This window comes from Lithobates pipiens, unplaced genomic scaffold (genome assembly GCF_037356315.1).
Source record: "Lithobates pipiens isolate NorthernLeopardFrog02 unplaced genomic scaffold, aLitPip1_a1.2 Scaffold_1, whole genome shotgun sequence".
In the NCBI taxonomy this organism is placed as follows: Eukaryota; Metazoa; Chordata; class Amphibia; order Anura; family Ranidae; genus Lithobates; species Lithobates pipiens.
Window position 1 is genome coordinate 15,230,862 of NW_027507685.1, and position 26,295 is coordinate 15,257,156.

The 26,295-nt window shown below is 39.3% G+C and overlaps 1 protein-coding gene across 2 annotated transcripts in view; it reads left to right on the forward strand.

The window, feature by feature from the left end:
* VSIG1 (V-set and immunoglobulin domain containing 1) overlaps positions 1 to 21,855 on the forward strand; it is a 45,212-nt gene extending 23,357 nt beyond the window's left edge. For both annotated transcript variants that reach the window (XM_077478872.1, XM_077478880.1), the window contains 5 exons: positions 9,223 to 9,415; positions 9,643 to 9,792; positions 9,901 to 10,020; positions 14,178 to 14,304; positions 19,525 to 21,855. In XM_077478872.1, coding sequence (XP_077334998.1) covers positions 9,223 to 9,415; positions 9,643 to 9,792; positions 9,901 to 10,020; positions 14,178 to 14,304; positions 19,525 to 19,681 — 747 coding nt within the window. In that variant the 3' untranslated portion in view covers positions 19,682 to 21,855. The remainder of the gene's footprint in view (positions 1 to 9,222; positions 9,416 to 9,642; positions 9,793 to 9,900; positions 10,021 to 14,177; positions 14,305 to 19,524) is intronic.
* The last annotated feature ends 4,440 nt before the right edge of the window (positions 21,856 to 26,295 follow it).

Genomic DNA, 26,295 nt, shown 5'->3' on the forward strand with positions numbered 1-26,295 from the left:
ACAACTGTCACGATGCTTGTTATGACACCAACCATTGGATGGTTTGACAATTTGGTTGAGAGCCCAATCAATGGGAGTGTTACAATTCTGGCACGTGCCGGAAATGTAACTGCTTTTTTTAACTGTCAGCTCCCGTTCACACCTATGCGAATTAGATGCGGCTTACACCGCATCCAATTCGCAGGACATTTTAAAATACATTAATTTGGATGCATCTGGTTCACATATGTGTGTTGCATTCGCACTGCACATGGCACAAAAAAAATGTGCGTTTTCTGGGCATTGCGGTGTGAATTACAAGCCCATTATCCTCTATGGGAACGCATCTGATTCGCAGATGCATTCCGTTCTGAACACAAATTCTCTCCTTCTCACTACACTTCCCCCTCTCCCTGCTCACTGATACGCAGCTAAAACGCAGAGGAACCTCTGAACAACTGATTTTTATCTTCGCAGTGATACCGGAGCTTCAATTCGCAACGCACATGTGTGAACCCGGGCTTGAATGGATGGGTTTACTTCCGCTTTATAAGCATAGACCCCTTAAATGAAACTGTAATAAAAAATATAAAATGGGCAAACGGGCAGGTATTTTAATGAAGAAGAGACATGCTTTAATGCATTTTTAGTTATTTACCTGCCTGTCCGCCTTTGTTTAGTGAGCCGCACATGCACAGCTTACTGCACAAATTTGGCAATGCCGAATCTGACTGAACTCTGTCATTCCCACCTGACCAATGACAGTGGCCTATGATCAGGACCCAGAAGTCGGCCAGGTGGGAAGCCTGGGAACAGCGCATCGCCAGACCCGAAGAGAGTATTGCTCAACTTAAAGTTATAGGAAATCTAATATCGCTTGATTTATAAAGGGTTAACAGCTTCTTTAGCCAGGTACACATGTAGCAACAAACATGGTAGTAAAGGGTTACTCTCAAAATACTCCCAGTGGTAAGCCATTCATGGAAGAGAGCAAAACCACACAATTGTGCTCACTGTTAGTATTTAGAGTGCAATCTACAACACTTACAAAAAGGTATAACATGCTGGATATAACAAGGTAGAGCCTGTGATGTCTCCATTCTGATTGATCTCTGTAGAGAGGAACCTTCATCTTGAAACATAAACTGACTGAGTATTGCATTGGTCCTTCAGTTCACTGGATGCTTTATGAGCTTTTTATCATGCTGAATGATTTACCTTGTAAGTGTTGTACATTGTGCTCTAAGTGGCTGCAATAAATACTAACAGTGAGCACTATTGTGTGGGTTTTCTCTCTTCCATGAACGGCTTGTCACTGGGAGTATTTCGAGATTCAACTTTTCCTCCCATGTTTTTTACTTCATCTGAACCTGTCTGTGGAAGTTGTTAACCATTTATACATCAAGATCTATAACGTAAGAGGTCTATGAGCACAGCAATAGTGTTTTAGAAAGTTTGTGTTTCTGAAAAATTTTAATAAGAAGATGACTGAGTGGATTGTCATATATTTTAATATATATATATATAAAAATACACACACAGACACACACACATACTGAGCAAAATTATAAACGCAACACTTTTGTGTTTGCCTCTATGTATCATAAGCTGAACTCAAAGATCTACGGCTTTTTTTTCTATGTACACAAAAGGCCTATTTTGCTCAAATATTGTTCACAAATCTGTCTCAATGAGCACTTCTCCTTGGTGGAGATAATCCATCCACCTCACAAAGGTGGCATATCAACATATGCGGCCAGCCTAAGGCACACCTGTGCAGTAATCATGCTGTCTAATCAGCATCTTGATATACCACACCTGTGCGGTGGATGGATTATCTTGGCAAAGGAGAAGTGCTCACTGAGACAGATTTAGATGTATTTGTGAACAATATTTGAGAGAAAAAGGGCTTTTGTGTACATAGAAAAAGTCATAGAGCTTTGAGTTGAGCTCATGATAAATAGGGGCAAACACAAAATAGTTGCTTTTATAATTTTGCTCAGTATATATATATATATATATACATACATACACACACACACACACATACATATATATATATATATATATATATATATATAAAGAATACAGGGATTGCTGCACAACCAATAAAAGTTTATTCGTAAAAAGTTATATTACATCAGGTAGATTTCAGGTGACGTTTCCGGCTAACAACGCCCTTCCTCATGACCACATACCTACAACTAGTGGTATAACACAATCTATATATAAGGAAATAGCTAACAAGTGATACTAATCAATTGATTCAAATCAGCTGGAATCATTACGTATGACAAACTCTTTGTATCTCATTACTTCCACATTCAATCTATACACATTTGGAACGACTGCTGTAAATGGGTAGACTGAGTCCTTCAATAAATGAAAGAATACTTGATGGTATAGTTAATCTATAAATAAAAAGTACATATAAAACATAATCAATAATAATCAAACTCATGTCTTATATCAACTTTAAAAAAAATACTTTGAAATAAATCTTACAGTGCGGTGTCATATCGGCCGATTTGCAGCCGACAGACCCATACACTGAAGATCTAAACACAAAATAATTATAAAAATAAATAAAGATCAAAATCCGTATTTAACCCTTTGGGTTGCAAAGTATCTAAATGATTTATCCAATACACCTCTCTTTTCTGCAATTCTAATTCTCTATTACCTCCTTGTCTATTGTTTGGAATACCATCAATTACCGTATGGTTAATTTCTAGAAAATGCCTAGATAATGGTAGTTTATCAATTTTATCCCTAATGGAATATTTATGTCTGGCAATTCTATCTTTGACCGTTTGTGTAGTTTCTCCTACATAAACGAATCCACATGGACATTTAATTATATATATTACATAAGCCGATTGGTATGTAAAATGATCTTTAATAGAAATATTGTATCCTTTGTGTGGATGATTGAAGGTTTTCCCTTTTATTATACTCGTGCATTGTATACAAGATAGGCATGGAAATTAATCAAAATTGGGGGGACTCAAGAATGTAACCCGGGGAGTGGGAGTATTGAATTGGTCCAATTTTACCAATCTATTGTGTCCTTCCCTTACGATACAATGGTAAAGGAGGGAATCGGAATTCAGCAAAAGTAGGATCATTTTTATTTAATATTGGCCAATGTTTTTTAATAATATTAACTTTATTAGAAAAGGGATAGAACTGAGAGATGAAAGAAAGTCTGGGAGTAGTGTTTTTTTCTTTATTCTTATGTAAATTAATTCTTTCCTGGTGTACCACATCACCAGGATAACCTCGTTGTTGCAGCCTCATTTCCATTTCATTCAGCCTATCCTCGTTATGAATAGATTTGTTGGTAATCCTTGATACCCTTTTTTAATTGACTGGACTTAAATACACCCGTAGGGGGGAAGCTAGAGAAATGTAATAATTGATTACAATCTGTCGGTTTACTTTAGATATCACTAATAATCTGACCTTCCTGGATACATAATAAAGTATCCATTCTCAACGGCAACCGACATGTTAAATTTCAAACTTGGGACCAACCTTATACCTGGACCTGGGATTAAGATATTCATTAAATAACCATAATAATTCTCGGTCGCCCACCCATATGCCAAATGCGTCATCAATGAATCTAAAATATGTCATGCAGTTGTCTTTAAATAATTTACAATGATAAATAAGTGCATTTTCCAACATATTCATTTAATGTATTGGCATATGGGGGGCAACATTAGAACCCATCGCTGTACCAGTTAATTGCAAATAATATGTATCCTTGAACAGAAAGAAATGTATCCTTGAACAGAAAGAAATTTTCTTCCAATACAATCTTTAATAGTTCCAAAATAAATCCTATTTGAGCGAGATCATATCATTTAGATTCATTTATTAGACATTTACATGCCTCAATACCCAGCTCATGCGGAATGGCTATATATAGGTTTGCTACATCCCAGGTGACTAATATAGCCCCGGGGGTAAAATAAGCTTCTCCACTTTCTCTAAAAAATCCTGAGTGTCACGAATATAAGAAAGTGTATTTGAATCCAAAATATTTGTCTAAATATTTTGCTAATGGCATAGTGATGGTAGTAATAGTATAGTAATAAGGTTGAGACTGATATTAAATAATTTTTATGTGATCATTCAAAGAGAGATCACATACAATGTAATTTGAGCCAGGAGGAGATTGAAACATTGTCTTCCCTTTCAAATAGGAAGGAAATAGCAATAAAACCGTCAAACAAGGGGCGGATCCATAGCGGTCATAGATGCCTCCCAATATTCAGATAACTCACGGACACTCAGACTTATAGGCGATTGGATAGTAATCCTACCATACAGGTTTCCAATAAAATAAAAAAAGTAGTTAAACAAGCAGTCCATGCAGGAATTATAGATAATAATACTCAAACATTTTTATTCTCAGATTTTCCTACTACCCCTATCTTTTATGTATTACCCAAAATACATAAAGACCCCAAAAATCCCCCGGGTCACCCCATCATCTCCAGAATAAACTCCATCACTATGCAATTAGCAAAATATTTAGACAAATGTATAACCCCTTTCAAATACATGTTCTTATATTCGTGACACTCAGGATTTTTTAGAGAAAGTGGAGAAGCTTATTTTACCCACGGGGGCTATATTAGTCACCTGGGATGTAGCAAACCTATATATAGCCATTCCGCATGAGCTGGGTATTGAGGCATATAAACGTCTATTAAATGAATCTAAATTATATGATCCCACTCAAATAGGATTTATTTTGCAACTATTAAAGATTGTATTGGAAGAAAATTTCTTTCTGTTCAAGGATACATATTATTTGCAATTAACTGGTAAAGCGATGGGTTCTAATGTTGCCCCCTATATGCCAATACATTAAAGTGGTTGTATAGTACATTTTTTTACTTTTACCTATAGGAAAGCCTATAATAAGGCTTACCTGTAGGTAAAAAAAAATCTCCTAAACCTGTACAGTTTAGGAGATATTCCCCTCGCTATGCGCCGCTGACTGCAGTGGCGCATGCGTACAAGGGGATTCGCGGCTGAAAGCCCGGCAGACGCCGGACTCTGCCGGGTTGAAATCTCCTGTGCGCATGCACGGGAGTGACGATATCGCGGCTCCGGCCACTCACAGCGCCGGAGCCGCGATACCCGGAAAAAACGCAGAGGGAGCAAGTCAGCTCCCTCGGCGTGGATTGGGCCAGATGTCGGGGCCTCGTTCTAAGGTAAGTATTTCATAATGAGCTAGTATGCGGTGCATACTAGCTCATTATGCCTTTTCCTTTGCAGGTTGGAAAAAAAAAACACATTAGCGGGTATACAACCGCTTTAAATGAATATGTTGGAAAATGCATTTATTTATCATTGTAAATTATTTAAAGACAACTGTATGGCATATTTTAGATTCATTGATGACGCATTTGGCATATGGGTGGGTGACCAAGAATCATTATGGTTATTTAATGAATATCTTAATCAGTTGGTCCCAGGTTTAAAATTTAACATGTCGGTTGCCGTTGAGAACGTTCCATTCTTGGATACTTTATTATGTATCCAGGAAGGTCGGATTATTAGCGATATCTACCATAAACCGACAGATTGTAATCAATTATTACATTTCTCTATCTTCCACCCTCCGGGTGTATTTAAGTCCATTCCGAGAAGTCAATTGCAAAGGGTATCAAGGATTACCAACAAATCTATTCATAAGGAGGACAGACTGAATGAAATGGAAATGAGCCTGCGATAACGGGGTTATCCTGGTGATGTGGTACACCAGGAAATAATTAATTTACATAAGAATAAGGAAAAAAAACACTACTCCCAGACTTCCTTTCATCTCTCAGTTCCATCCCCTTTCTAATAAAGTTAATAGTATTATTAAAAAACATTGGCCAATATTAAATAAAAATTATCCTACTGTTGCCGAATTCCGATTCCCTCCTTTACCGTCGTATCGTAAGGGAAGGAACATATACAATAGATTGGTAAAATTGGACCAATTTAATACTCCCACTCCCCGGGTTACATTCTTGGGTCCCCCCAATTTTGGTTCATTTCCATGCCTATCTTGTATAAAATGCATGAGTATAATAAAAGGGAAAACCTTCAATCATCCACACAAAGGATACAATATTTCTATTAAAGATCATTTTACATGTCAATCGGCTTATGTAATATATATAATTAAATGTCCATGTGGATTCGCATTAATATTCCATTAGGGATAAAATTGATAAACTACCATTATCTAGGCATTTTCTAGAAATGAACCATATGGTTTCACAATTGAGATACATGGTGATTGATGGTATTCCAAACAATAGACGAGGAGGTAATAGAAAATTCGAATTGAAGAAAAGAGAGGTGTATTGGATAAATCGTTTAGATACTTTGCAACCCAAAGGGTTAAATACGGATTTTGATCTTTATTTTTATAATATTTTGTGTTTAGATCTTCAGTGTATGGGTCTGTTGGCTGCAAATCAGCCGATATGACACCGCACTGTAAGATTTATTTCAAAGTATATTTTTTAAAGTTGATATAAGACATGAGCTTGATTATTATTGATTATGTTTTATATGTACATTTTATTTATAGATGAACTATACCATCAAGTATTCTTTCATTTAGTGAAGGACTCAGGCTACCTGTTTACAGCAGTCATTCCAAATGTGTATAGATTGAATGTGAAAGTACTGAGATACAAAGTGTTTGTTATACCTAATGATTCCAGCTGATTTGAATCAATTGATTAGTAGCACTTGTCAGCTATTTCCTTATATATAGATTGTGTTATACCACTAGTTGTAGGTATACGGTAATGAGGAAGGGCGATATCGTTGTTAGCCTGAAACGTCACCTGAAATCTACCTGATGTAATGTAACTTTTTACGAATAAACCTTTATTGTTTGTGCAGCAATCCCTGTTTTCTTTTTTATATTTTAGTCTCTGGGAAGGACTAGATTGCTGGCACACTTTTTTGAGTGAGCCTTTGTGCATCTCACCCAGCAAAATTAAATTTATTATTATTAGACAAAAATCATTATTTAACTAATTCTGAACCAGAAACAGCCAGAAATAGTGTCTCTCCTAATCTTATAGCATAATGGACAAATGGTTGATAATAGCTTATTTTGGCTGTATTCATAGGTGTGCATGTGGATGTACAACGGGGAGAGGTTTGTAAGAATGTGTGCAGCTGCACTTTCACCTTTTTAATTAGACAACGTTGTCTTATTTTTTAATTGTTTGTGGATTGTAAATGTGATCTCTATTTGCTGTGTAGGATTATTATAGTTGTTCTTTTTGATAGATATTAAAATGTATGTCTTGTAGAATCAAGCAACAGGTCTCTCGTTGTTCTTCTTAGGTGAATCCTTTTTTCTCAGTTTTGTCCATCTCACCCATAGAACTGTGTTTATATATATATATATATATATATATATATATATATAAAAATATATATATAATATATGCACATATACACACACACACATACATATATATATATATATATATATATATATATATATATATATATATATATATATATATATGAATGAATGAATGAATGAAATACTTATATAGCGCACAATGCGAACTGAATCGCCTCTAGGCGCTGTGGCGATATATATATACACACACACACACACGATCTGGGAATTTGAATAAATCACTCCCATTTGTGAATATTGTAAAAAAAAACATTCTGGTATTGGAAAAATAACACTGACCATAATAAAAGTACAGAAAATCGTACTGATTCCTAGTTTTCCAATTAGACTGGGAAACACAGTTGCTGGGTAAACTGCAGTGACCGTATGCCATTCACAGGCTAATCCAATCAAGGAATGTGTTTTTTGAAGGTGAGTAAACGCAAATGATATATTCTGCTTTTGTAAATGGCATTAAAAAGGAACGCCATATTTAATCACTTAAGGATGGAGCCTCTTTGTGTTTACAAGTTAAAACTTTTTTTTTGATAGAAAATTATTTAGAACACCCAAATATATATATATATATATATATATATATATATATATATATATATATATATATATATATATATCTATTCTAGCACAGTAGAGAATAAAATGGTGGTCGTTGCAATAATTTTTGTCACACCATATTTGCACAGCGGTCTTAGCCCTTGTACACACGGTCGGATATTCCGATGGACAATGTCCAATAGGACCTGTTGTCAGATAATCCGACCGTGTGTGGGCTCCATCGGACTGTTTCCGTCGGAGTATCCGACGGACCAAGTTTTCCAGTTGGGCTATAAAAATTTTCCGACAACATGATCCGATCGGACTTTGTCCGATTGTGTGTAGAGAATTCTGATCGGACAAAGCGCCACGCATGCTCAGATCAAATTCCTAGACCAAAGCTATTGTCTACTAGCCTGAACGTAGTCCCGTCGTAACGAAATTACGTCATCACGTTCTGAACGATCGGATTTTCCGACAACTTTGTCCGACCGTGTGTATGCAACAATTTCGGACAAAATCCAACGGATTTGGTTGTCAGAATGTCCGACCGTGTGTACAAGGGCTTACAAGCGCACCTTTTTTTGGAAAAAAAAAAACACATTTTTTTTATATTGTGAAAGATAATGTTACTCCGAGTAAATTGATACCCAACATGTCACGCTTCAAAGTTGCGCCCACTCATGGAATGGCTACAAACTTTTACCCTTAAAACTCTCCATAGGTACATAAAAAAAATTCTACAGGTTGCATGTTTTGAGTTACAGAGGAGGTCTAGGACTAGAATTATTGCTCTCGCTCTAATGATCGTGGCGATACCTCACATGTGTGGTTTGAACGCAGTTTTCACATGCTGGTGCTGCTCACATATGCGTTCGCTTCTACATGTGAGCTCGGCGGGATGGGGTGCTGTTAAAAAAATTAGGGGGGTAGGGCCCTCTCTCGCCTCCGATAAAAGTGATCTCGCAGCAAATCCACTGCAGAGACCACTTTTATCTTGAAGTGAACCACCTGCTGAATAAAGAGGATACCAGGGTTATGGTAGCTAGCTGCTACCATAACAATGATATCCCTCTTCAAAATAGCGATGTAAAACAACGGCTGGCGTTCCGTAAGTGGCACTTTCTGTGGCAGTTACCAGCTGCTACCACTGTCATTAAGGGTCTTTTATAACCTTTGATTTTGTATTTTAAAAATATGTGGTGTTAGAAATGATCTGACAATTATGTCTTGTGTTCTAGGTGTACTATTTTCAGAATGGACAATCCTTCCCAGCGGGAAGATTTAAGGACAGAGTGACAGCTTACAATAATACTGGAAATGCTTCAATAACTATTTCAAACATGCAACCACAAGAAACTGGATTCTACACCTGCGAGGTGTCCAATCTTCCAGACCCCACCGGATTGGGGCATATGCAAGTGATTGTACAGGGTACTTAGGACATGCTTAAATCCTTTAACAGTTCTTGATAGTGTGTGTGTGTGTGTGTGTGTGTGTGTGTGTATTTGCATGTATATGTATTTTTACTGTTTATTTAGCTCTTCGCGTGTTCCATTTCCCTCTGTTTCAAATGAGTTCCCTTGTTTAATTTATTTAATTTGAGGTCAATTTGAGGTATTGTTTGTTTAATTCATGTGATCATCTCTGATCTCTTCCAGTTGCGCCATCTACCCCACATTGCGCTATGGAAGGGCATATAGTAGTAGGACACAGTGTAACACTGTCATGCATTTCTAAGCAAGGGATGCCACAGCCAGTCTATACTTGGTACAGAGTAAAGAACGACGTTGTGTTTCCTGTAAATGCCGGTAAGTGGAAATGCTAACGTCATAATTCATATAGTAGATGTGTGTAAATAATAGCTCTCTCTCTCTATTTCATTGCTTTTACTATACATATATATTTTTTTATTACAGAGCAGAGTGAAGGACTGTTAGTTCTCGGCAACATGACTAAATTTGAAGAGGGATACTACCGATGCACAGCAAGCAACATCTTGGGCAATGCAACCTGTGAATTCGATCTCCACACAGGGGGTATGTTAGACTTCCCTTCATTAGCATAAAAACTCTTTAAAAGGGAGATCTAATGATGTTACTAGGAAGGTAACACAAACAGTATTGTAGAAATTCAGTATCTCCAAGTGACCAATAAGAATAATGTTTTATCCACTAAGAGCTGTCAGAAAAATGAAATATTATTTCTGTCTGGATGCCACAAGTTACCTTGTGTTCTGTATAGCTTGTACCTGCTTTGAACTACCATTCAAAGCTGCAGATGCAGGAACACAATACAGACAATTTACTCCTTAGGGTTTGCCTCATCTTCCTGGCCATGCAGCGTGGTAGGGGCTGCAAATGGCAAGGTTTGGCACATAATAAAGTTAACATAGTTATAATTAGCTGTGCCCTCTTGTGTTACTGTCCCTGGTTCTATCCATTCCTTAACAGTATCTCTTGTGCCCTGCAATATTCCCTTCTCGGTTTGCTTATATTCTTGGAACCGATTGTCGGCTTGTTCTTGGTTCCAAGTGAACTCTGACTGCTCCAACTTCTTCTAATGGCATGTACACATGACCGGACTTTCCAACAGACTAGGTCCGACGGTTTTTCTGACTGACTTTCTGAACGAACGGACTTGGACACACACAATCACACCAAAGTCCGACGGATTCGAACGTGATGACGTACGACCGGACTAGAATAAGGAAGTTCATAGCCAGTAGCCAACAGCTGCCCTAGCGTCCGTTTTTGTCCGTCAGACTAGCATACAGACGAACGGATTTCTCAATAGGAACTGGTTCCGGCGGCAAAATTTGAAACATGTTCTATTTCTAAAGTCCGTCTGATTTTTCTACAGCAAAGGTCCAATGAAATCCACACATGATCGAATTGTCCGGCGGATTTGTTTTGTCGGACCTTTGCTGTCAAAAAGTCCGCTATTTTTAGTATGACTCTTCAGTCCTCCATTGGCACTTGGTTAGTGGACTTTCTGGCTATGACTCTGTATCAGCCCTGATTTTTCTTATCTAGTTATCACTTAGGTTCACATTTCCTAGCTTGCCCTTTAAGACAAGGTATTCCAGCACTTAATTCCCTGGGGGCACCTGAGAACTGGACTGTGCCCATACCTATACATGAAAAGTGGCTGCTGGAAGTGAAACCTACTAAAGAAGTGTTCACCTGGCCTGACTTTGGTCAAACCATTGGTTTCTATAGGCAGATCATAAATGATTAAATCTGCCCTATTCTATAACTTTTACTTAACTACAAATAAGAGTTATCTAGGGGAGCCACTCAGCTATAAACCAGTATCATTGAGCTATTATGGTTTGCATTTGAGGTCTAAATTGATAAAACAGTGGTGAGAGCAAAGGTGAGACTGCAGTGCCCATTTCAAATGAAAGTGGTTGTAAACCCTCACATATACGCAGTGAAGTAAACAGCCTGAGATGATACACAAGGATGAAAAAAATCCTCCTACGTAAGTTTTACATGTATATCTGCAGCCCTCTCTTCCCTAAACCTCTTCAAAAGGGCAGAAAAGTATTAAAATCCTTCTTCATCTGTCAGCAGCACAGAGGAGAGGGTAGAGAGGCTGCAGCTACACAGTGTGAGAGCTGATTGGACGAAAGGCACACACCCCCTCCACACAGCAGAAGAACTATGCTGTGAATAGACAAGCTACTTGCTGAGCTCCCCCCCCCCCCGACACAAACTGTATCTCATGTGTCAGGAAAACTTTTCAGAAGTGACTCATGCTGATAACAGAGGAACAAAGCACCAGGGAGAAATCACACTTGGAGCTTTGGGCTCCATTCAGATCTTGCCGATTCTACCTACAAATCGCAGGAAAAATGCACAGGAAAAATTGCTGGACGCCCGAAGCCCAAAATAAGTACTTGTACATTTTTGGGGCGTCGAGCGTCCCGCAATTCTGTTTTGCGCCTTTTTACCACGATTCGTCGGGCGACAATCGCACTGCGATTTGGTGCCATTCAAAACAGTGGTGATCGCAAGGGTGTCCCATGTGGCCATTCTGCCCGCAAAACGGAACACCAAGCTGTGAATGGAGCCTTGGAGAAAGACAAGTAAACACTACAGATATATATGTTTTGCTCAGATTTCATGACTAAGGTTTACAATCACCTTATGTTTACCGCCTTTGTTATTTGAATAAATAAGTAAAATGATCTCTCCCTTACTCCTACTTATTCTACAATAGTTACTGAACAATTTAAATTTACACTTTAACCTCCCTGGCGGTACGATTATTTCGGATTTTAGGTGCTGAAAACAGTACAATTATTTTGCATGAAAATTTGGCGTTTTATATTGTAGTCCTGTAATTCTTAGGAATAACTCACTTAAATCTGTCCAAACCAGAGTCTAGCAGACATCCCAGGTATGATAAAGTTGGAAAAATGAAATCATAAATTATAATATAATAAATAACTATAAATAATTATACCAAATAATAATAAAAATGATTCAATAATGTAATCAAATCAAAAACACTGAAATTTGCTCAGTTGCAGAATTGTCACTGTCATTACTTTTCAGTATTTGATGATGGATCTCCCCACAAATCGCTATCGCTCAATTCTGCGAGTGATTCTAATTTATTATCACTGTTTTCTAGCTGGTCTAAAACCATTTTTGATGTAAAGGGACAGTTTTGGTTGCTATGGACAATCTCCAGTTTCCAGGCAGAAAGAACAGTTTTTATATTATAAAACTGCATGCAGGGCACTGGGCAGACCACTAGGGACAACGGGGATGTGAAATAATGACATACAGTATAATGTAATCTTACAGATGACATTGCTGTATGTAATGTGTGTGTTTTACTTTTTGAATTTGGCGCCGTTCTCCGTCCCCGTGCGTCGCAACGCTTGCAGGGAACGGAAGCCCGGCCATGTGATACATCAGACGGCTCGCTCGGACTGTGGGGGGGACATCGCTGGATCCATGGGACAAGGTAAGTAAACTCATCCTGGATCCAGCGATGCGGTCCCAAGTCTGGCTTGGGGTTACCGCTAATGGTGCTGAATTTTCACCCCGAGCCAGACTTGGGAATAGCGCCAGGGGGGTTAAAATGTCTTTAAAAGATACATGTTAAAATATTATTAAATTGTATCAATTTTATGTACATGTAAGCATCCATATTCTCCCATTACACATGCAGGTTATTTTATTATGCTTAGTCATAGTACCCAATGATTGTCCTATGCCATTGCCGTATTTTACTGCACGTCTGTCTGATAGGGTCTGCCTGATTGAAAACAGTTACTTTCTGCAGTCTCTTGGTTGGGGACAGGTGAACAGTACCCTTATGCAGATATAGGTTGAGAGAAAGTATTTAGTAAGGGTGAAATTAAATAGATTGCATGGCAAAGAGTGGAAGATATTCTGGGATAGGGTCTGGGCAATGAAGGAAGGTACACTAATGCCGCATACACATGACCGGACTTTCCGGCAGAAAAGGTCAGACGGTCTTCCTGACGGAGTTACAACAGACTTCCAAACGAGCGGACTTGCCCACACACGAACGGACCAAAGTCCGTTTGTTTTGAATGTGAAGATGTACGACGGGACTAGAAAAGGAAGTTCAATAGCCAGTAGCCAATAGCTGCCCTTGCATTGTATGTGGTCTGTCAGACCAGCATACAGACGAATGCTTTTCCCGATAGAAATTGATTCCGCCGGACAGATTTGAAACATGTTCTATTTCTAGGTCCGTTGGAATGTTTGAAGAAAAAAGTCAGATGAAGCCCACACACGATCGTAATATCCGACGGAATGATTCTGTCTGACCTTTTCTGACAGAAAGTCCAGTCGTGTGTACATGGCATAAGACAGATGCTTGTTGAAGGATGGCAGAAGGTACACTATGAAAGGCGATGGCTGAGAGATTGTACCTTGACATAGATAGGGTGGGGGGATGGAAGGTATATACTGAGAGTAGTGGATTATTAAAGGGTTCACTTTTTTTTATATTGGATGCACCTTTTCATTCTAATTTGTAACCCAAAGAATGAAGTAGGGTGGGGTTGTGTGCTACATTTTAAACAGAATCTAGATATTTAAAAAGGGCGTTGATGACCCATGTATAATTGGATACATTTAAACAAATAAGATTCAAAGTGTATTACTGTTTAAATCTAATGACTCATATTTTCACCTTTTATCAGGTGAAGGTGGCATTATCGTAGCAGCGGTTATTGGGGCAGTGGTCTTGTCAACAATCATTTTTGTTGTTATCTGGTTCCTTGTAGCAAAGAAGAAGAACAAAGCCAACAAACCAGCCACTGAAATGAAGTAAGATTTCTTAATTAAAAAATGTTTTTTTTTCCTCCTGCTATTAAACAGAAAGCAACATTTTTTTTCATAAGGTCGGTCATTTTTCATAAGGTCGGTCATAGGCAGCTCAAAGCTACCAAATGTATATCCTCATTTGTTGGAAGGAAAAAAATATGTGTATGCTTCACTGTCAGAAATGGCACGGTCATATTAGTATGGAAGAACAGGCAGCTGGTAAAATGGAACTTCACTCAAGAAGTCAAGATTTGCTTTGTTATAGATAACATTTAGAAATGTAAATGGCATCTTCCAAATATGTCAATGCAACATGCGTCACTGTATGTTTTCTAGTGTAAACAAGTCTTAACTACTGTATATTTCAGGAAACAGAGATTTTGAGACCTTAAAGCAGGAACTTCACTCTCTCAATCAACACTGACTATTTTTAATCCTTATGCTGCCAGCATTAGTAAATAGATAGGAAAGTATATTATATTTAGTAGTTTTAAACTTTTTTTTTTACATTTCTTCAGTTACTTCCTGGCTTCCATGTCTAGACAAATTATATCATCAATCCCAGGAGTCTTCAGGAGGGGAGGGTGGGTTCCCTGCTCAGCCTATACCTCAGCTAAGAGCAGATGGATTACAGGAAGTAAATGATGTCGTGTCTGCAGAAAACACGGATTTAGGCGTGACACTCGCTTTTATTGTCCCTCCTGTCCTGACCACCCTGGTCTCTGCATCGGTGACTGTTTCAAATGTTAGTGGAGTATTAGCGTATGGTACAGCATTGCACAGTCCTAGGGCACACTTACACAGGGTTTTGAAAGATGAGAGACCCTAATCTGGAACATTTCCAGTTTATATAAATGTGCAAAAAAACTAACAAAAAAACAAACAAACCACAAACTAAATAAAAAAACAAGCCAAAAATAGTTGTGGTTTTATTTTTCTTCTCTCTCTATTGTTCTCTCTGTTATGTTTGCTTGTTATTGTTCGCTCTCTATTGTTCTGTATCGATTGTTCTCTCTCTATTGTTACTGTATTTTAGAATGGTAATGTTTTATTTTTACTATGTTTTATTGTACTTGCTTTGCAGGTATGGTATGTCTTATGGTTATACTGTAATGTTACTTTGTTTTATTGTTAACCATCATTTGCTTAGGAGGTAGGCCATTCAGCTGCAGAATGGGTTTATTTATTCTGACAGCAACAGCATTTGCTTCCACGATACGTAAAGATGTGACTCTAGTGCTGTAGGAGGTGATTTCACCACCACAGCTTTAAAAAAAAAAAAGAGCATATATGCCAAAGCATGGGGCCAGGGGTGGAGGAGTGATTTGCTCCTTATATTAGGGGCGGATTGCCCTCCCTGCTTTGGCATATATTTTTAAGGCATTTTTAAAGCACTGCAGATTGCAATCATGATTTTACGCCCTTCGAAAGCCTTTAGGCGGTGATTGGTTTTCGGGGTCCTGTACACGGCTACTGTCCCAAAAAGTCTCACACATGCGGTATACCTGTACTCAGGAGAAGCAGCAGAGTGTATTTTGGGGTGTAATTTCACATATACCCATGGCATGTTTGAGCAATATATCATTTAGTGGCAACTTTGTGCAAAAAAAAAAAAAAAGTTTGTAATTTTCCCGCAACTTGTGGCAAAATATTAAATATTCCATGGACTCAACATGCCTCTCAGCAAATAGCGTGGGGTGTCTACTTTCTAAAATGGGGTCATTTGGGGGGAGGGGGGGTTGTGCTATCTTGGCATTTTTTTTATGGCCTTTGAAACTGTGATAGGTAGTGAGGAGTGAAATCAAAATTTCCTCCCTTAAAAATCCTGGGGGTGATTGGTTTTCGTGGTCCTGTACATGGCTAGGATCCCAAAATGTCTCACATGTGGTATCCCCATACTCAGGAGAAGCAGCAGAATGTATTTCGGGGTGTAATTCCACATATAACTATGGCATGTGTGAGTAATATATAATTTAGTGACATTTCTTTTTTTTTTGTAATTTTTCAATCACGAGACGAAAAAATAAAAATATTCAATGGGCCAACAAGCCTCTCAGCAATTTCCTTGGGGTGTCTACTTTTCAAAATGGGGTTATGGGGGGGGGGTTAAACTACCCTGCCATTTTAGCACCTCAAGAAATGAACTAAAAGCTGCGTAAATTCCAGAAAATGTACCCTAGTTTGTAGACGCTATAACTTTTGCACATTTTTTTTTTACCAAAGACATGTGGCTGAATACATTTTGGCCTAAAAAAAATTTAGTTTATTGGGTTTATTTTAATAACAAAAAGTAGAAAATATCTTTTTTTTTTCAACGTTTTCGGTCTTTTTCCATTTATATCGCAAAAATAAAAATAGCAGAGGCAATCAAATGCTATCAAAAGAAAGCTCTATTTATAGGAAAAAAAAGACAGAAATGTTGTTTGGGTACAGCATTGCATGACCGTGCAATTACCAGTTAAGACAGCGCAGTGCCAAATTGTAAAAAGTGCTCTTGTCATTGAGCAGCCAAATCTTCAGGGGCTGAAGTGGTTATTATTCACAGCAAACTCACCAATCCCTAAGTTTGGGTGCGCCGGAGCACCATGCTTCATTTTAGAGGAATCACTTTGACCCCCACCCCCAGCATTTCTAACTGCATTTCATGTTCTAACAAGTTAACACATGTAAATATAACATCATTTCCTATTTATTCACTAATGCATCATAAAGATTAAAAATAGTTCATGTTGATTGAGAGAATTTACTTTTGTTTTAATGTTAATACGACCTTGGGTATTAAATTGGTTGTAAAGGATCAAGGTTTTTTATCTTCATGCATTCGATGCATAAAGATGAAAAACCTTCTGTGTGCAGCAGCCACCCTAATATTTACCTGAGACCCATTATGATCCGGTGATGTGCATGAAAGCCTTGGCTCTCCGGGGACTCTCCCTCCTCATTGCCTGAGACAGCAGTGGGAGCCATTGGTCAGTGAACCAATGAGGAGAGAGAGCGTGCAGGGCTGAGCCGCGGCTCTGTGTATGAGTAGGCATGCAGGGCAGCGGCTCGGAAGCACGGCTGCTTGGGTGCCCCCACTGTAATCTGCTTGTTCTGGGGGCACTCTGCAGAGGAGATGGGCCAGAAGCGAACGTGGGGGACCCCAGGAGAGAAGGATCAGGGCTGCTCTGTGCAAAACCCCTGCACAGAGCAGGTAAGTATAACACGTTTGTTATTTTAAAAACAAAAATTGTCCTTAATATTACTTTATATAAAACCCTGAAAGGTAAAGTAATTAAAAAGTAAAAAATTCTTATGCCATATACAGTATCTCACAAAAGTGAGTACACCCCTCACATTTTTGTAAATATTTTATTATATCTTTTTATGTGACAACACTGAAGAAATTACACTTTGCTACAATGTAAAGTAGTGAGTGTACAGCTTGTGTAACAGTGTAAATTTGCTGTCCCCTCAAAATAACTCAACACACAGCCATTATTGTCTAAACTGCTGGCAAAAAAAAGTGAGTACACCCCTAAGTGAAAATGTCCAAATTGGGACAATTAGCCATTTTCCCTCCCCAGTGTCATGTAACTTGTTAGTCTTACAAGGTCTTAGCTGTAAATGGGGAGCAGGTGTGTTAAATTTGGTGTTATCGCTCTCACTCTCTCATACTGGTAACTGGAAGTTCAACATGGCACCTTATGGCAAAGAGCTCTCTGAGGATCTGAAAAGATGATGTGTTTCTCTACATAAAGATAGCCTAGGCTATAAGAAGATTGCCAAGACCCTGAAACTAAGCTGCAGCATGGTAGCCAAGGCCATACAGCGGTTTAACAGGACAGGTTCCACTCAAAACAGGCCTCGCCAAGGTTGACTAAAGAAGTTGAGTGCACGTTCTCAGCATCATATCCAGAGGTTGTCTTTGGTAAATAATTGTATGAGTGCTGTCAGTATTGCTTCAGAGATTAAAGGGGTGGTGGTCAGCCTGTCAGTGCTCAGACCATATGCTTCACACTGCATCAAATTGGTCTGCATGGCTGTTGTCCAAGAAGGAGGCCTCTTCTAAAGATGATGCACAAGAAAGCCAGCAGTTTGCTGAAGACAAGCAGACTGACATGGATTACTGGAACCCTGTCCTGTGGTCTAATAAGATGAATGTATTTGGTTCAGATGGTGTCAAGTGTGTGTGGTGGCAACCAGCTGAGGAGTACAAAGACAAGTGTATCTGGCCTACAGTCAAGCATGGTGGTGGGAGTGTCATGGTCTGGGGCTGCATGAGTGCTGCCATCACTGGGGAGCTACAGTTTATTGAGGGAACTATGAATGCCAACAATTACTGTGACATACTGAAGCAAGGCATGATCCCCTCCCTTCAGAGACTGGGCCGCAGGGCAGTATTTCAACATGATAACGACCCCAAACACACCTTCAAGACCACCACTGCCTTCCTAAAGAAGCTGAGGGTAAAGATGATGAACTGGCCAAGCATGTCTCCAGACCTAAACCCTATAGAGCATCTCTGGGGCATTCTCAAACGGAAGGTGGAGGAGCGCAAGGTCTCTAACATCCACCAACTCCGTGATGTCCTCATGGAAGAGGACTCCAGTGGCAACCTGTGAAGCTCTGGTGAACTCCATGCCCAAGTGGGTTAAGGCAGTGTTGGAAAACAATGGTGGGCACACAAAATATTAACACTTTGGACCCAATTTGGACATTTTCACTTGTGTACTCACTTTTGTTGACAGCGTTTTAGACATTAATGGCTGTGTGTTGAATTATTTTGAAGGGACAGCAAATTTACACTGTTATACAAGCTGTACACTCACTACTTTACATTGTAGCAAAGTATCATTTATTCACTGTTGTCACATGAAAAGATATATACTAAAATATTTACAAAAGCGTGAGGGGTGTACTCACTTTTGTGAGATACTGTATAGGTCAGTGATGGAGAACCTTGGCACCTCAGATGTTTTGGAACTACATTTCCCATGATGCTCAGCTACACTGCAGAGTGCATGAGCATCATGGGGAAATGTAGTTCCAAAACATCTGGGGTGCCAAGGTTCGCCATCACTGGTATAGGTAATAAATAACACATACAGTATACTACAAACATGTTACAAAAAGGATATTACAATTTTTATTTTAGGTAGGTGTTTAAGTATATTTTATATGTTTTCGCATAGAAACTGGTTTGAATGATGCAGATAAAACATTTACTGTTTTCCTCTACAGAACAATGCCAACATCTGCAGGCACTAACACTGCACAGGCTGAGGCCGAGGCACAAGCCAGACAGAATCTTGTGGTTTCTGAGAACCCGGAAGTCAAAGAATATAGCGATCAACCTGAATATGCAACTGCTGGTGAAGCGGAAAATCCTGCCGTGTAAAATGCAGCTGTTGTGCATAGGCATAGTCTTCATAATGAATAAAAAATAATCTTATACCAAACAAGATGGGCACACATAGGGTATGTGTAAATGCCACTTGCAGCATAAGTCTTTTTTTATTGTTTTTTTTTATATTTAGTATTTTTAGCATATTGTATTGTTATTAATGATGATGAAATAGTAGGGACTATGGTGAATTTCAAACCTGGATGTATTACACATACATGTCACAATGGTAATTGATGCTTCGCCTGTTTCCTGTAGGGAAAGCACTATGGTACAAGAGAATTTCAGAAAGGTTAACTGGCCTGCAGTCTAAGTATTCTGTGAGTGTTTATATAGCAAGAAATTGTAGGTCTTATCTAGCTGGTCCGTATACAAAGTGTTGTAACCCAAAGAATCAGCTTTCACATGTCACAACTTTGCACTAAATGAGGAGGTTGAAATCTGATTGGTTGATCTAGGATACTGTCCTGTGCACAGTCATAATAAATAACCCTGTACATTTCTAATTCTCATTTTAGGGTGCACATTTGTGTACCCTAGAATTGCCAGATGTGAAGCGTTGCCTTTACTGTGAGTAGTTGAAGTAGCATTATGAAGTGGATTTTTGTGCCAAACAGATCCAGGATATTATACACAGGTAAACCATAGTTAAGCATAAATGCTGCAACTGCTGTAGAAACAGAAGGAAAAAGTAGTTTGACAATGTTCCCAGTCAAAAACATCAATATGTCAGCTTGACGTATTCAGATTATTTTAGATTTAGATTGACCATTAGACATAAAGCCTTCTTTCTAAAGGGCTTAAAGTGGAAGTAAACCCTTCTATCGTTTTCAGCCAAGGAAGCTGCCATCTTGGCCTCTGTTTAATCTTCAACTGTCATGATGCTGCACATGTGATCAGTTATGACACCAGCCATTGGATGGTTTGACAGTTTGGTTGAGAGCACAACCAATGTGACAGGCATGCCGGGAATGTAACTGTTTTTTTAAACTATTAAATCGATGGGTTTTCTTCCACTTTAAGCCCTTGTACACACGGTCGGACATTTCGACAACCAAATCCGTCGGATTCTGTCCGTCGGATCTTGTCCGAAACTGTTGCATACACACGGTCGGACAAAGTTGTAGAAAAATCCGATCTTTCAGAACGTGATGGCGTAATTTCGTTACGATGGGACTACATTCAGGCTAGTAGCCAATAGCTTTGATGTAGAAATTTGATCTGAGCATGCGTGGAATTTTGTCCGATTGAAATTCTCCACACTATCGGACCAGTTGGTCGGAAAATATTTCCAACATGTTGTAAAATTTGGTCCGACGGATATTCCGACGGAAACAGTCCGATGCATACCAATCACAGTCGTATTATCTGACAACACGGTCCGATAGGACACATTCCGACGGATTCTCCGACCGTGTGTACAAGGGCTTAGAGCAAACACTATAACATACTATATGTCAGTTAAAGGGAATCTTTCATTTTACCCATTCAGAATACTGTAAATGTAAAATACTTTACATATAGACTTATACAGTCCATAGTGGTGCTAGATGTAGTATAGTATAGTTTACTGACATATATGGAATCTATATATGTGTGTGTGCTGTATGTATTTAATACTTAACTAGATATAGTCTTTTGAAACTAATGCTAATAAGGCTAGATCAGATTCATGGATCTTGTAAAAGTGAGAAATTTTACGCTAAAACAAATATAAATCAAAGAAGCTGATTTATCCAGCAAGATTGTGACAGAAATAGGAGGCTACTTCTAGCAATGATTTAATTTAGCAAGGAAACTGAATTGTTGGGACCGGTGCATAGATGCAATCTTGTATAAAAGCCCTTCACCACCCAAGTTTTTCTATCATTGGGAATCCTTTTGCAAGATTTTCTGGCCAGGATTGAAGCTTTGTCTTTCGTGATGTCTGCAGGAACGTCCTAGGAAATATACAAGGCCAGGTTCTATGACCTCATACTGTCCGGTCTGAATGCAGTATGAAGAAATCCTAATATTTGGTGTATATCTAATCACTTTCCATGTATTATTATGATTACTATTTTATTTGATTTTTTTTGTATGGCTAATGTCTGTACATGGTACTTCACTGTAGCTTATATTAATCATTTTGGCATATTTTGGATTGAATAAAACTTGTGGTATATAAATATTGGTGGTGAATTTATGAATGTTTTAATTTTATGAGGTAGGGGAGAAAAATACTTGAGTGCCCAAAACAATAAAGTAAATGTGTTTTTGATGCTACACTGCAGCTAAATAAACAGCTGAAATACAGATTTGTGAACTCCCAGTTCAGTCAGTCCTGTGATCCACACCCCATTGTCAGACAACATATTCAACTCCGTGACTTCTTCCTACTGCGGTGAAGTAATGCATCTTGATCATGGCTAAAGCGTCACCCTTATGATTTGGACAGTGGTATAGCATGCTTTTAGGGTCATTTCTGTACTCAACGCTTTCTCCGCATACAAGTCAATGGGAATGCAAAAGCAGCTTGCGGCAGGTTGACGTCTCAGAACTAAAAATTATCTCAATTTGAAGCTCCATTTGATCATTGAAAGAAGCTCAAAGCAAGCATACCCTTTACACTGTTATGCCGCGTACACGCGATCACACATTCTGACAACAAAATCCATGGGATTTTTTTCTGACGGATGTTGGCTCAAACTTGTCTTGCATACACACGGTCGCAAAAAGTTGTCGGTGTTTCCGAACGTCAAGAACGCGGTGACGTACGACACGTATGACGAGCCGAGAAAAATGAAGTTCAACAGCCAATGCGGCTCTTTTGATTGATTCCGAGCATGCGTGGAACTTTGTGCGTCGGAATTGCGTACACACGATTGGAATTTACGCAAACAGATTTTGTTGTCGGAAATTTGAGAACCAGATCTCAAATTTTATGCAAGGGAAGTTCCGATGGAAACTGTCCGATGGAGCCTGCACACGGTCGGAATTTCCAACAAGCTCCGATCTCACATTTTCCAGCGGAAAGTCCGACTGTGTGTACGCGTCATTACTATGCAAAGCGAGGGTGTCTGTCTCATTGTGCTGAATAACTGCCTTCACTGAATCAAATGCAAAGCAGTGTGAAGACCATAAGTAAAGGGGTTATAAGGAAAGAAGAAGAAGAAGAAAAAAAAAAAATAATATATTAATTGTTGTAATGTGGGAGGAACTTTATAGGGACAAACAATAATGAAGCAACACAAACTCACAAAAGGTACAGTATAAAAAATATTACCAATTATATTATACAAAATTGTTTGTCAAATACATATTAAAGTGATTGTAAAATCTCCTTTTATTTTTTAGTTAAAAATAATAAAGATGTGCAGTGGTTTTGCACAGAGCAGTTCCGATCCTCCTCTACTCTGGCTTTCCTGTCCCCTCTCTCCTGATGAGTGCCACCATAGCAAGCAGCTTTCTATGGAGGCACCTGAGCCAGGTCACAGCTCCCTATGTCCATTCAGACACAGAGCTGCAGCCTGCCCCCCTCCCCCTCTTTCTCCCCATTGGCTGACTGATTTTGATTGAAAGCAGTGGGAGCCAATGGCGCCTCACTACTGTCTAAGCCAAGGAGGAATAGGGTCCCGGGCAGCCAAGAAGCTCTTGCAACATCGCTGGAACTACATGGGGCTTAGGTAACTATTAGGGGGGCTGCTGCTTGCAGAAGGCTTTTTATCTTAATGTATATAGTACATTAAGATAAAAAAAAAACTTCTGACTTTACAAACACTTTAAGATAAAACCAAGAGGCTAACATTGCAATGCTACATTACAAGTAGATGCTCTATGTGAATACTCTGTAGCCCACACACCCTGAGATGTGTAATAAAGACCAGACCCTTATGAGGTAACTCTGTGGCAACCCATCTTGTTTCAATAAGCTCCTCCTCAGGAGAGAGAGTACCCATTGTAAAGGATTGTAAAGAAAGGTACTTCATAGTTTCATAGTTAGTAAGGTTGAATAAAGACACTAGTCCATCCAGTTCAACCTGAGTGAGAGTCTACCCCTATCCCTGTACATTGCAAACTCACATTGGTCCCTACCCTCAAGGAGCCCACAATCCAAGGTCCCTATTCATATACTAGGGCCAATTTTTGGACAGAAGCCAATTAGCCTACCTGCATGTCTTTGGAGTGTAGGAGGAAACCGCAGTACCCGGAGGAAACCCACGCAGGCACAGGGAGAACATGCAAACTCCAGGCAGGTAGTGTCGTGGTTGGGATTCAAACCAGCGACCCTTTTTACTGCTAGGTGAGTGCTAACCACTACACCACTGTGCTGCCCACTAATAAGCCTTCAATTAAAAAAAACGTTCAGCCAGCTGAAAATTTTTCCCATCATAAGATGCATCAAATCAACATGAAAGTAGGTATATGCAGGTGGGGGTCTCATAAATCCTATCAAGGTTCACTGAAAGGAAAAGACAAACTGCCAAACAACCACTGGCAGTTGTCTTCTTTACTCTTCAACTCTATCAGGTTTGTGCTACATAGAAGTATCTGAGGCTGCCAAGTGGCCTATAGTCTATAACAGGGATATGCAATTAGCGGACCTCCAGCTGTTGCAGAACTACAATTCCCATGAGGTATAGCGAGACTCTGACAGCCACAAGCATGACACCCAGAGGCAGAGGCATGATGGGAGTTGTAGTTTTGCAACAGCTGGAGGTCCGCTAATTGCAGATCCCTGGTCTATAAAATCCTAAAATGCAATATATTAGGCTGAAGTGCACACCAGCTGTCTTTGTTCAGCTGGTGTGAGCTTCAGCCCGCTAAACTTTTGTTTTTAGTTGAAGGCTGGTTGGGTACTCTTTTCTCCTGAAGAAGAGCATATTGAAACACATTGGGCCACCACAGAGTTACCTTATAAGGGTCTGGCCTTTATTACACATCTCAAACCCTGTGGTCTACAGAATATTCACATAAAATATCTAGTTGTAATGTACCATTGCGATGTCATCCTCTTGGTATTTTCCTAATGTGTTTTTGTCAAAACATTTTATATCATAACAGTTATACGTTCAATTTTCATGCTGTACCTTTGTGAGTGTGTGTTGCTTCATTAATGTTTAGGCCTTTTGGTACTGAACATCGGTCCTATGCATTTATTGTTTGTCATACCATTTATTTATTAACTCTTAGGCCGCGTACACACGCGCGGACTGTTCGCCCAACTTTGTCCGTCCAACAGTTTCGGCAAACAGTCCGCTCAAACTTAGCATGGACGGACATGGCCACACACGACGGACGAACAGTTTGCTGAAACCGTGCGCGATGACGTGAACGGCACGTACGACGGGACGAAAAATACGACGTCCTATACACTGCATTATAGCTTTCGGCGTGAAAATCCTTTCTGAGCATGCGCGAGACTTAGTTGGCCGAACAAGCCTACACACGAGCGAACAGTCCGCTGAAACCTTGTTTCAGCGGACAGTTTTTCGGAATTTCCGTAAGACCTTGTTCGTCCAACTGTCCGCTGAAACTGTCCGCTGAAGCCCCACACACGAGCGGACTGTCCGCCCAAACACTGTTCAGCGGACAAGGTTGGGCGAACAGTCCGCGCGTGTGTACGCGGCCTTAAAGCCCCATACACACTATCAGATTTTCTGCTGAGTGTTTTTCCTTCAGAATTACCAAAACCATGTAATATGAGCTCAAACATTAGGAGTTTCAATTTGTATGCAATCATGCAGGCCCTTGCACTACATGGTTTTGGTAAATCTGATGACAAAAATTGTTCTCAATGATTTGACAATACTCTATGTATGGCACTGAAAAAAAACACACCAAGTTTGCAAGGGGTAAAAGTTGTTAACTTCACAAAGTGGAACTTCCCCTTATCAGCATGGATTATTTTTAATCACCATGCTGCTGGCATTAGTAAATAGATAGGAAAGTATATCATATTTATTGGTTTTAAACTTTTTTCTTACATTTTCTGTTGTTACTTCCTAATTTCTTGCCTAGGCAAATGTTGTCATGCATTCCAGGAATCTTCAGGAGGGGAGGAGAGGAGGAGGGGTTTTCTCAACTAAGCACACTCTCCTGCATGCAAGTTTGAGCTAAGGGCAGATGGATTTCAGGAAGTTAATGCTACATGAATCATTTGCCCTTACTCAAGTTGGCCATAGCCAGAAATGCTAGGGGGGGGGGGGGGGGTTTCAAAGTGATTTCTCAAGGGGTGTGGTTTCTGCATGGCGTTGAACAGACGTGTCTAAAAAGAGCTCCATCCAGACACCGGCCCTACCAGCTCCAGCAATGCCTTCTAAGCCTCCAGTTCCCACACAGCACTCAGCAAGAGGTTGGGGAGAGGATCGGCTGTCAACCTACAGTATCTCACAATAGCGAGTACACCGCTCACATTTCTGTAAATTTTTTATTATATCTTTTCATGCAACACTGAAGAAATGACACTTTGCTACAATGTAAAGTAGTGAGTGTACAGCTTGTATAGCAGTGTACATTTCTGTCCACTCAAAATAACTCAACACACAGCCATTGATGTCTAAACTGCTGGCAACAAAAGTGAAAAAGGAAGATTTCATTTTTATTGTTTCACTTTAAGCATTATTAAA